Source organism: Diabrotica undecimpunctata, chromosome 4 (assembly GCF_040954645.1).
Source record: "Diabrotica undecimpunctata isolate CICGRU chromosome 4, icDiaUnde3, whole genome shotgun sequence".
In the NCBI taxonomy this organism is placed as follows: domain Eukaryota; kingdom Metazoa; phylum Arthropoda; class Insecta; order Coleoptera; family Chrysomelidae; genus Diabrotica; species Diabrotica undecimpunctata.
Window position 1 is genome coordinate 8678913 of NC_092806.1, and position 12530 is coordinate 8691442.

Consider the following 12530-nt stretch of genomic DNA (forward strand, 5'->3'; position numbering starts at 1 on the left):
GATTATCAATTAATAGTCTAGGTATCTGGTTGCCTGATCTAGTATAATACATATACTTGGTTTTCTGTGCGTTTATTTTTAATCCCATTCTAAGTGCAGACGCCCTTAGTGATCGAAATGCTTCGATTAGAGATTCTGTGGACCTGGCAATAATGTCTATGTCATCTGCATATCCGACCACTTGTACAGATTTATTAAAGATGGTGCCATTCGTATTAATATGGCACTCTCGAATTACTTTTTCTAGTGCAAGGTTAAATAAGAGACACGACAGTCCATCTCCCTGTCTCAGTCTATTTTTACAATGCAAGGGTCTTGAAAAGTCGTTTTTGATTCTGACTACACTCTCTACGCCTGTGAGTGTAAGTTCCGTTAGTTGAACAAGATGAAGCGGCATTTGAAATTCCACCATAGCCTGTAGAAGTTTTTGTCTGTTGACTGAGTCGTGTGCGGCTTTGAAATCCACAAATATATGGTGGGTGTCGACTCCGAACTCAAGCGTTTTCTCAAGAATCTGCCTGACTGTGAAGATTTGATCCGTTGTTGATTTATTGGGTCGGAAACCGCACTGGTAGTTACCAACTATTTGTTCAGCATAGGGGATCAATCTTCTGTACAATACGTTGGACAATACTTTATATGGCACGTTAAGTAGGGTGATGCCCCTATACTTATCACACATACTTTATATTTACTCGGTTTATATGAAAAAAGTTTATAATTTTAAAAATTTAATGACTGACTAGATGGCAATTGATTGGATCCACCGTCGCATGCGATGGGCAAGGTCACTTAGCAAATATAGAAATATTTTTTATTTGGCAAAAGCACTTTCCTCTAGAATATTATGAATTTAAATTAACAAAATTTACAATTACAACACGCATTGAGATATGTTTTAATAAGTGTAGTTCACCAACATCAAAACTAAGTCAGTTTCAGATTAATTATAAAATCGAAAACATATTAATTTTCTTAACTTTTATTTCACACTTAAACTATACATAGAAAATAATTAAAAAACTATGGCTTCCATAACCTTACCAAACCATCTTCACTATAAGAACACAACATATTTTGATGCGGGTGGTGGGATATACCGATAACATCTTTCTCGTGTATCTAAAACAAAACCGAAACAAATACACTAACAAAAAATGTATCTTTATTACAAACTTACATTTAAAGTCCTTTCTAGTTTGCCTGAATTTGTGGAGAAACAATATAAGACCATGTCTTCACCCACACAGTATATCCAATCTCCTCTTGGAGAAACAGTTGAACATACAAAGTCACCTCCCTCTCTTTTACCGCTAGCAAATGATCTCACAATCTAAAACCATTTTAAAAATGTAAACAGAAATACTACCTGGAAACTTTTCAATTGATAGTGATAGTCTAAATTCATTAATTTCTTAATACAGAACTGTTATTTAAAACACATTATTTTAAAATATAAGTAGGTACAAGAATACCGGAAAACATATTAATGACATTCAAATGGAAATCAAGAATCAATTAATATTTGTTGGGATATCATAACGAAAACATAAATTGTAAACATAATTTTCAGAAAGTGCATAGAAAATTAAAAGTGTTTACCTGTCCTTGTAAATTAATAATAACAACTGTATTGGTCCTATTACAAACTACAAAGTGTTCAGGATTTTTGGCAAAATTATGGATGTTGTTGACTGCTGTGTCATTTGCTCCAAGTGATTTGAATGTGTTAGTGCATTCAGTCGTTTTTATACTCCATACTTTTACTGTACCATCAGAAGAAGCACTAAAATAAGGTAAAAGTGTAATATTAGTTATCTTAAAACAATATTAAAAAATCTAAATATATATAATGTCGGTTTACAACGTTCTTCGACGTCTTCCGATTTCCAATCTCCATCTCATTCTATCGTTCCATACATCATCCTCCAGTTCTCTTTCCCTGATTTCTTTATCAACTCCTTCTCTCCAACTTCTTCTAGGCCTTACTGGTCTCCGCCTACCTCTTGGTTGCCATTCAAGAATTTGTCTTAGTATTCTATTCTCCGGCATTCTCCTTACGTGTCCGTACCATCTGAGTTGTGTCGTTTTGATGTCATCAACAATATTATGTGTACCCCCCATGATTTCTCGGACTCTCGTTTGTTATTCTGTCGCGTCTGGAGATTCCCGCCGAGCGGCGCCAGAAGTCCATTTCTGTTGCTCTAAGCATTTTCTATGTTCTGTCTTTTAGGGGCTACACTTCGCATCCATATGTTGTGATACTTTTTATTATAGTTTTGTATATTCTTCTTTTATTTTCCTTAGAGATGTTTTTATCCCACAGTACGCTGTTCAGTAAGACTATGCCTTTCCTTCCCTGTGTATTTCGTTCCTTAATGGCTGCATCTAATTTTCCGTCCTGAGTGATCTTTACTCCTAGGTATTTGTAGTCGTCATATAGTTTGATCTCTTGATTTTCCTCTACGAGAAGTACATGTACTCAGTTTTTTCCATATTCACTTCCAAACCCCACTCTGTAAACTCTTCTAATAGTTTTCGCATCATGTAACTAAGGTCTTCAGAGTCCTGTGCGATGATGACCTGGTCATCCGCAAAGCACAGAGTGTACAAAGTTAAGTCCATTAGTGGTATGCCCATATTCATACATTTTTTCTTCCATTTGTTGAGTGCTGCTTCGAGGTATATTTTGAATAATGTTGGGGATATACAGCATCCTTGTCTTAGTCCTTTAGTCACTTTGAATCCCGGTGTTATCAGATTTCCTGTTTTAATTCTTGTTGTTTGTTGGTAATACAACGTTTTTACCGCTTCAATCAATTCTATATTTATATTTGTTTTCCCCAGTGCCTCCCATAATTTATCAAGTGGGACACTATCATGTGCTTTCCTAAGGTCTACGAACGTCAGGTGGACTTCTTGGCCACGAGCAACTTTCTTTTCAATTATCTGAGTAATAGAGAAGACATGGTCTATTGTAGATCGACCTGCACGAAAACCAGCCTGTTCTTCGGCTTCCATATCTTAGTATTCTTCTTCTATTCGACTTTTTATTATTTTCCCACATATTCTGCTAATACTACTAGTAACTGCAATTCCTCTATAGTTTTCAGGTTTCGATTTATCTCCCTTTTTATGGATGGTGCTCATATGCGATTCTTTCCATTCCTCAGGTATTTCATGTTTATTCCCATAAAAGTTGTCATAGCTGTTGAATTAGTATTTTGGGTCCATGTTTGATGAGTTCCGGAGCTACATTTCCTGGGCCAGGTGATTTGCCCTTTAAAAAATCTAAATAAAGTATACAAACAGTTTGGAGAAAAAGTGTGGGAAAAAAATTATTCCTTCATTATTGACTATATCTATACCATAGTAGCACAATTGTAGCGAGTGTCTCATATTTTCAATGTAGACCTTTGCGGTTCTGAGGGAAAGGAAATTGACGAGTCATAGGTGTGCGGTTATTACTAAAAAAACAATCAGGTATTTATTCCTCAGGTATTCCTCAGATGAAGAAAACTAATCCTTGTTAAATATATTTTTTTGGGAAGAACTCTTTATCCGTTTAAATTAACAAACTTATGACTGATTCCAGGATTAAATTTAATTTGCCAAGTAAGATTTAATGATAGGGAATTAGAAAAAGGGTCGTCTACTAATGGTGGTGACCACGATTTACCTGCTAATTATCATCCTATCTCTTTGTTGCCGTCGTTTTGAAAGTTTGTAGAGAAATTGGTAAAAATTTGAATGATACTTTCTTACCTAAACACAATTTACTTTGTTCCTTCCAATTCGGTTTCCAGTCATTAAAAAGTACATAATATGATGCCATCTTAGAATTCATGGAAAAACTATACTTGGGACTTAAATACAGGTTATGTTGCTTCTGCAGTTTTCTGTGATTTATCTAAAGCCTTTGACTGTGCCAATCACAAAATACTTTTTAATACATTGGAAATATACGGTTTTAGAGGCACTGTTCTAAAGTGGTTCAGTTCATACTTTAATGACAGGATGCCACTCTGTATCAATCAATGAGTGCTACTCTAGTAATATCTTTATTAGTGTTGTGGGGTACCTCAAGGCTCTGTCTTGGGTCCTACCTTTTTCTTGATATATTTTAATGGCATCATTAACTTTTAAATTAATGACTGGTTTATTATATTTGCAGATGATACCACAATTTTATAGCAAAACAAGGACTCTGAGGCACTGAATAATATTATGAGTCTTGATCTGCTAAAAATCTTAGAGTGGTGCAAAGCTAAACATTTGACACTTAATTTTTCAAAAACCAAATTAAATGATCTAAACAACATTACTCTGGAAATAAAGGCATTTTTTCTGACATTGTTAACAAATTTTTAGGCCTCTATATTGACAATAAACTTAAATTTGAGCAACACACTGTATATTTAGACAAAAATATATCATCGGGTTGCTTTGCTGTCAAATCAGTTGCACACCACTTGGATTTAAAGATTGCTAAAAGTGTTTATGTGGCCTTGATTGAATCTAATTTGAGATACGGTATTGTCTTTTGGGGTAGCTCGTCATCATTTCGACAGACTTTTTATGTTACAAAAGAGAGCATTCAGATTTTTATGCAAGGTCAGTTCATAGTCTCAAAATTTAATATGCTAACATTTTCTTCAGAATATGCTGGCACTATCAAAGCATATAATGTGCTAGATAGTTTATTTTCCCATACTTTCGTTGTTGTAAGCTCATCTCAACTAGATAGAATTCCAATAAATAAAAAAAAATTAATGACATTAAAAAGGAAAATTTACAACATTTTGGAATGATTCATGTAACTGGCCTATAACTAATGCAGATGCAGATGCGTTGTGGTTCAAGATTAATTACTTAATGCTTAGTTTGTTTCATTATCATATGTTTTATGAGTTTAAAACAAATGAAATATTGTGTAGTTTTTTGATAATGTAAAATACATACATAATATATCAAGTTTCTATGTATTTTGAGTGTTTCTTGCTTAAAATAAAGAAAGTTCTGATACTTCTATAAAATATAGTATTACCTCATAATACCCAACTATTCCTAAATTTTTATGCTCCTACCTTAAAATGTTGTGTCCATCTTGTGTGAAAATAACTTCATTTACAAAAGATGTGTGTCCTCTAAACTCTTTAAGGGTTTTTCCTGACTTTAATCCATGTATTCTACAAAACAATAAGATATTATATTGATCCATAAAAAATGTAATTAGATCTATACAATGGAAACTAACAAAACCTATGTAATCCCAGAAATAACAAATGAATTAACGCAAATAACAGAAAGGGAGGTGGAGGCACTAAGAAAACTAAAATATAGAAAGGCCCTGGGAAAGATCAATTATCCCCTATCAATTATATAGAAATAAACCATTAACACTCTCGCCGCCAAGTGTAACATTAATGTGCACTCTGTATTGACAAACGTCTAACATTAATGTACACTTACAGCGTTTCACATTAACAAAATAATATAGTTTTGGCGCATGACGAAAAAATTTAAAATATCATTGGTGGCGAGAGTGTTAAGGTTCATTTCAAACTAACAAAAATACTAACAAGTAAGTTATCAAAAATATAATATATCAGATAAAAAACAAGGATTCTGAAGCAGAAGATCTTGTAACAATGCAGTCTGTTGGCAAATAGTTAAGAAATCTATAAAATACAACAAAGTTGAGTCAGAAAAGACATTAGATAAAGTGTGACTATCATGCACTGTACATCCATTATATACTAGAGTAAAGTACCATTGGATGTCATCAAACTGATATTCAACTGAAAGTACAGTGCACAGATTCTAAATGTGCCGGTGGGAGATGGCTTCTATGCGCTGTGTTATAGTCGATATATGAGAGAAAGTTTTCAAAATAATGAAATAACAAATAATAATATAAAATTTGTTATTTCTTTATTTCGAAAACTTTTTATCTCATACACCAACTATAATACAACATATAGAAGCCATCTCCCACCGGCATGTTTAGAATCTGTGCACTGTATATGTGTAAGAAAGAAAACTAAAGTAAAGGTTGAGGCAGAAACAACAGAGAAAGCAAATGAATTTTTTGTGCATACCCTACCTAAATTATATGTTTTAATGATGTTATTGATATATAATAGTTTTTTAATTTGACATTGTAAAGATAAAAATATGTATATAAATACCTGATGGAATGGTCAAAGGAAGCACTGAGAACTTGAGTGTTATCCCTTGAAAACTGAAGACAGGTGATACCTTTGGAATGAGCCTTTTCAATCTTTCTTAAACATTGTCCCGAGCTTATCCTCCACACCTTTATCCTACCAGTTTGAGATCCAGTTACCAACATTTCACTGTCTCTAGAAAATGCCATACAAAGCACTGCATGCTCCATCATCATAAAGTTATCCTAAAAGATAAATTATTATTTCTAGCAGCTCTGAAAACAGCATTTCTCAAATACAGAAAAATATATATTAAAAATTTAAATTTACCTGTGCTTGGTATTTTAAATCTTTCCTAATTTTTCCTGTAGTAAAATTCCAAACTTCTATTATACCATCGACACTACCTGTAACCAAATACTGTCCATCAGGAGAAAACCTAGCACATTCCACATGTGACTTTTGTCCAAATTTGATTTGTTTTGCCATCTGTGTGGGAAATGTTTCATCTTCCTGTTCCCTTACTGCAGCTTTACCTCTGAACAAATCAATAGTAGTACCAGGTGGCAGTAAACCTATAAATATAAACATTTTAGGCTAACAATTTCTACAAAGGTGTTTGAGTCAGTACACACCTTGGTGCTGTTGCCATTTCAATGCTTGTCCAAGCAAAGCAAGTAACCTAGAAGAAGGCACTACAGACACTTCACCAGAAAGAGCATGTGCTATAGCTGCTCTTCTCTTTTCTTTACTGCTACCATCAGTGTATGCTTCCCTTGTATCAAAGTAAGATCTTGCCAATAAGTTTTCTAAAAGATAACTCATACATTCTATATGTCCATTTACATATTCAGTATTAATCACTTACCCAAATGTATATACCTTTCAGGTTCATTTTGTTTTAACATAATCATAGGATCAGTCTGTCTCAGCAAAGATCTTGCAGCTCCAAGTTCTCTAAGTTCAATTAATTCTAACACGATTTGCTCATACAAGTCTATAAGCTTTTTATCCGGAAGTTTTAATGATTGTATAGCTTTAAGCACAGTGTCCCAGTGTCCATTATTAATGTCTGCACAAAATCCATCTACACTATCAACAGTATTTAGTGTTACTCCTGTTTCTTCCTAAAAATAAGTATGGTAAAAATAAGATCGATAAAAACAAATATAATAATTACTTGTAATGTATGGAGGGTCCTGAATAAGTTTGATTCTTTTAAATACTGCTGGATAAGCCGAATAACACTAAAAAACAAATAAACACAGGTTAGAAAGATTTTTTATGCGTATTTTGATTCTACTGTTATTCTCGGTTAAACTTACTCGGCTGATTCAATTTCAATTGACATCCTTTATATATAATTTCTAAAGTTAATTTATGGGCCGATAACCTTTTTTATTTAAAATTTAAACAACAATCCATAAGCAAGACTTCACGGACATAAAATTTGACATTGACGCTTTCTTGACATTACCACAGCACACTCCAACCTAGCAGTGCAGTTCCGTAATCATTAGTAAAGCGACGATTAAAGCATCGCCTAGTGCCAGGGTGCGTAACTATATATTTATTGTCAAATCTGTCTGTACGAAAAACATAGCGGCTGATGAAAAGTCCTATGGACCGTGGAAGTGTGACGTCACAACTGTCAATTACTTTCCAAACAAAAGTTGAAATGTCCAATCCCAAGACTTTTTAATTTCTGTAAAGTTAACATTTTGCTTCCTCTGCTGCTTTTTCTTTTAAGTATAGTGTTTTTAAGATAATACCATCATAATTCAGTGTTCTATTTCTATGAAATATAGTTTAAAAGTTTAAATTAAAGACATTCTAACCTTACTTTATTGATACATGCATTTTATTCTATTTTTATAAAACAACATGCTTTATTGTTTACACAACCTTGTAAAATTGTTGTAGTAACTATTAGAATACTTAGATATTGCAAAAAGCGGAAAGATTCTGTAAAAAAAATGAAAAAATAACGAAAAATACAAATTATCCACACTAAACAAGGTTTGTTTGGAAAGTGAAACTGACATATGTCAATAAAATCTACGTCATCACTTCCACGGTCCATTCTGTGCCTATGGTCCAAGGTTGGTAAATAGTCAGGTTGTCTGCTAACTCTACACCAACCAGCGTCGAGAATCCAATGACGAGAATGACGTCACTGAGAATGCTACATTTAAAATCATTCACTTTACTCCTTGAAATGAACTCGGAAAGCAGCAATGATTGAAGATATATGTATATTATTCTATGTACATTAAAAAAAAATACGTTTGGAATTTTAATGACTATATATTTCATTCAATCTTTAAAAAAGGTGGGAGATATCTACAGAGTTACAAAAATAGTAGAATATAATTGCAACTAAATATATGTAGTAGAATAGCACTACTGCTAAACTAAATTAAAAGTAGGTTCTTTCTTGTGTATATATGTGAGTAAAGCATGCAAATATACTATATTTGAATACAATTCACTTGTTTAAAAAATTTTGAGTACATATACTTTTGAATTGGGGATAATGCATATAGTGCAAAACGTACTTATACTAACGTACCTTAGGTTAAAAGCCCTTGATAATTATTTTTGGGACCAGCGAGCCTTTGTTTTCTTTTTAATATTATTTGTAGTGGATTAGGAGTTAAAATTGTTTAAAAATATGTTTTGCTTTTTCCTCAAACTCAGTTTCGTTTTCCAGTTTATCTGTCTCAAGGTCTCTAATCCATGGTTTAATCTTGTTTTCAGTATCTATCTTCTTTTTCTAGAAGTTTCTGTTGAAGTTTCACGTTTTCTTTTTTCATGTTCCTTAATTCTCTTTTTAGTATATCTAATTCTATTCTTTATTACATGAAGGTTTTACTGATAAATCACATGTGTATTACTTTTATCTGCTCCTCTTTAATATTGTATTTTGTAAAATTTCATTTATTGCAATTAAAATATGGTTAATAAACAATCAATTCAACTTCATTTAAAAATTATCAGTTGTAAAAAACTGCCTTTCAAAGACAGTAGAATATAATTAAAATTCCAAGTTTGGAATTCTACCAGGACCAGGTAAGAAGACCAAGACTAGGCTTGTATTCACATAAAACTTTACATTATAATAAAACAATTGTTTAAATACTGACAAATTCTTGCCACAACATTAAGAACAATAAATTATACTATAACTGGCTTTTATTATTAATATTTCTTGTAACACATATAACATTTATTGTATCATTTTTATAAATAAAAATTTTATTCTATATTTTATTCCTTAATTTTTTATCCTCTGGCATTTTAATGGAATGGAAAATATATATAACCTTAACATAATAAGAGTAGAATAAAAGCCAAAAAGAATAAGAAGAAAACCCAGGTAGTGTACGAAAAATATACATATTATATCTATTATCGTATAGAACAAGGATTTCTTTTGTTATTTTAGGATTATTGATGGATTTTCCCGATTTTCCCTTACTTTAAAATGAGTTGAATTAAATTTACTATGTATATATATAGTTACGCACCCTGGCACTAGGTGAGCCGCCAATTGTCGTTTTACTCGTTCACACAGGACTGACACTGCTAGGTGGGAGTGTGCTGTGGTGTCCATGCTTGAAGCTTGACAGACATTTTCAATAAACAAATACAAAAAGTCTATTTTTAGAGTGAAATTTGGAGTTGTTTAAATACATTGAAAACAATGTCTCAAATAAGCACAAAAGAAAAGCTTCTATATATAATAGATGATATGGAATTAATAGCTAAGTAAGTGTAACAAAACTACCTAATCCTGAATATTATATATTATTCAAATTTTATTTTATTTTTTGTAGAGAAATTATTGAAAACGCTATCGCCCCAAAGAGTGCTAAACTGTCAGGTCCAGAATATGCCCAACTAACTGATCTACTCGTAGCAAAGGATAATGAACTAAAATCAACACTCCAGCAAGCTTCAGAGCAGGCTCAACTGAACAAAAAATTGGATACTTTAAAAGCAGAAGTAGAACGCCAAGACCAAGACATCAACAATCTTCAAAAGCAACTAAAAGAAGCTGAACAGATCCTCTCTACAGCCATATACCAAGCAAACCAGAAGTTACAGTCCATTGCTAGAGCTAAGAAAAAACCTGTGTCATCTGAAGAGTTGATCAAGTTTGCCCATAGAATTAGTGCTTCTAATGCCATTTGTGCTCCTTTAACTTGGCAACAAGGAGATCCACGTAGGCCATATCCCACAGATATTGAAATGAGGTTAGGATTGCTGGGTAGGCTTGGAGATCCAATGAATGGACATCTGTTGTCACAGCAGAATAACATGTCAGACTTACATAGGCCAGGACACCCAGGAGGTAATTTTTTATTAAAAAAAACTAATAACAAAAGTTGTTTTCTTTCTAATATTTGCCCTTTTTATTTTTCTATATTATCTCCTTTCCATGTTGCTTTCTAAAGGTGTCTAGTAACTTAATTTTATTTTTGTTGTTAATTTGTATTTTCTGTTGTCACCTTCACTCTGTATTTGTTAATTTAATATCTACAATTATGTTTTGTCATGTGGTTGTTATTCATGTCTCTATAACTGAATATTCATCTTTTTATAATATTTTTGTTTGTTCTATTACAGAAATCCCTGCTGCCCAACAAAATCAATTTGCCTGGCATCCCACAGGTGAGATGCACATCAGCGTGGGCCAAGGAACAGTTCCTATGGATACAAGAAACCACAAGCAAGAAAATGAAGATGTTGAAGTGATGTCTACTGATTCCAGCAGCAGTTCATCCAGTGATTCTCAATAGCCTTGAAAGAGGGCAAGATATGTATAGGTTTTTGCTGTTTTTTTACAATTTTTTATTTATTTTACGGATATATTGGTTTGAATCTTTGGGTGATTAGATGTAAGTGTTAATTTTGAAGTGATTGTTGTGTTTTATGAATATTAGTAGAATAAAAATAACTTAAAATGGTTTTTGTCTTTTATTTTAGTTTTAGGTTATATTGTTATATAATAATGTTATGATGTGTAAGATTATTTGATTTTTACAAGTTGTTAATCACTTAATTACTTCAAGTATCATATTAAGAGCCTAGGCGCAAAATTTCAGGCCAATGCTTTTTAAATGCATTCATTTTTTTGGAATCCTGAGAAAACTAAGAAATATTTTTGAAAAATTTGAACGCATAATGAAAGATTACATTATTGCCGAGGGCCTAAAGTCCCTTAGAATAAACAAAAAGTTTTTTTGAATGAGATATTTAAAATTAAAAATCACACTAAATTTTCTCTACTTTTCACCCCTGTAACTTATTAAAATAAACAATATGGAAGTTTTCAGGGACTTTCGGCCCTCAATAATAATGTATTCTTTCATTCTGCATTTAAATTTTTCAAAAATAATTATTAGTTTTCTGAGGATTCGAAAAAAATGAATGCATTTTAAAAGCATTGGATCGAAATTTTGCAGAGCCTAAGCTCTTAAGAAATAGTTGAATCAGCAAGAGGAGAAAGTGGAAATGACCATAAATAGACATTTTTGTATCAATATCTTCGTATTAATAATACTTTTATGTGTATTAGCAATTATGGTATTGCAGAAAAACCGGATAAGTCCTGGATATGCCTACTTTTTCTACAAAAGCTACTACACATGTCAATTTGTTCCAATATACATTTGTCATTCATCGCTATGGAAAGTGTACAAAATTAGAATCTCAAATAAAAAAGTAAAATAACAAGAAATCCAGAATGTTGGAAAGCTGTTATTAAGAAAAATGCAAGGCAATCTAGACAAGAATACACTGATTATAAAAGTTGTACTCTTCCAAGCAAAACTATCAATGCAGGTATGTGGTTATAACTCAAATTTGGTTAAATATTTAATTCATATTAGACTTGTTACATTGTATATGTGAGAAGAAATGCTTTCTTGCGATTCCTTGTGAATGTAGGGAAGAGATTTTTACAAAATTTTATAAATTGGACTACAAAAATGCTCAAGACGCTTATCTTCAGTCCCTTATTGAAATATTGATAGTTGCCCGACGGCATCGTAGACCAAATACTAAAGATAACAGGAGAAAACCACACGAACACTCATTTTCGTACAGAGCGACAACTACAGCAGTTTATTCTGTTTGTAAATATGCATTTTTAAGTCTGCATGCTATAACGATACACAGAGTAGGTCAATTGATAGAGCTTTTAGAAAAAGGACAAGTACCTGTTGACATGAGAGGTAAACAAAAACCAGCAAATGCAATACCTGAAGAAATAGTCAATAGTATAAAAGTCGATATTGAGTCACTTCCTGTCACACTAACACACTACACTGGACGCGAAGGGAAATATTTGAA

General features: G+C 32.4%; 2 protein-coding genes across 2 annotated transcripts; one reads left to right on the forward strand and one right to left on the reverse strand.

The window, feature by feature from the left end:
* Positions 1-966: 966 nt before the first annotated feature.
* On the reverse strand, positions 967-7656 carry Smu1 (Smu1 spliceosomal factor). Its single transcript, XM_072528816.1, has 10 exons — positions 7496-7656; positions 7351-7417; positions 7039-7297; positions 6806-6979; positions 6501-6745; positions 6192-6415; positions 5088-5189; positions 1603-1786; positions 1181-1333; positions 967-1122 (listed from the first exon to the last, which is right to left on the reverse strand). The coding sequence occupies exons 1-10, from the start codon at positions 7519-7521 to the stop codon at positions 1024-1026; spliced, it is 1533 nt and encodes a 510-aa protein (XP_072384917.1). The 5' UTR covers positions 7522-7656; the 3' UTR covers positions 967-1023.
* A 2112-nt stretch (positions 7657-9768) lies between these two features.
* Positions 9769-11143, forward strand: MED4 (mediator complex subunit 4). The gene is made up of 3 exons (XM_072527820.1): positions 9769-9941; positions 10010-10527; positions 10803-11143. Exons 1-3 carry the CDS (start codon positions 9877-9879, stop codon positions 10973-10975), a joined length of 756 nt encoding a protein of 251 aa, XP_072383921.1. The 5' UTR covers positions 9769-9876; the 3' UTR covers positions 10976-11143.
* Positions 11144-12530: the final 1387 nt, after the last annotated feature.

What these genes read in the sequence shown, in the direction of transcription:
- MED4 (XM_072527820.1), top strand. Translation starts at nt 9,877, where the DNA reads ATGTCTCAAATAAGCACAAAAGAAAAGCTTCTATATATAATAGATGAT. An exon ending in GATATGGAATTAATAGCTAA is followed by an intron (nt 9,942 to 10,009) that starts GTAAGTGTAACA and finishes TATTTTTTGTAG; the next exon opens with AGAAATTATTGAAAACGCTA. An exon ending in TAGGCCAGGACACCCAGGAG is followed by an intron (nt 10,528 to 10,802) that starts GTAATTTTTTAT and finishes GTTCTATTACAG; the next exon opens with AAATCCCTGCTGCCCAACAA.
- Smu1 (XM_072528816.1), bottom strand. Translation starts at nt 7,521, where the DNA reads ATGTCAATTGAAATTGAATCAGCCGA. An exon ending in TGAAAGGTATATACATTTGG is followed by an intron (nt 6,980 to 7,038) that starts GTAAGTGATTAA and finishes GTTATCTTTTAG; the next exon opens with AAAACTTATTGGCAAGATCT. An exon ending in ATTTAAAATACCAAGCACAG is followed by an intron (nt 6,416 to 6,500) that starts GTAAATTTAAAT and finishes TTTATCTTTTAG; the next exon opens with GATAACTTTATGATGATGGA.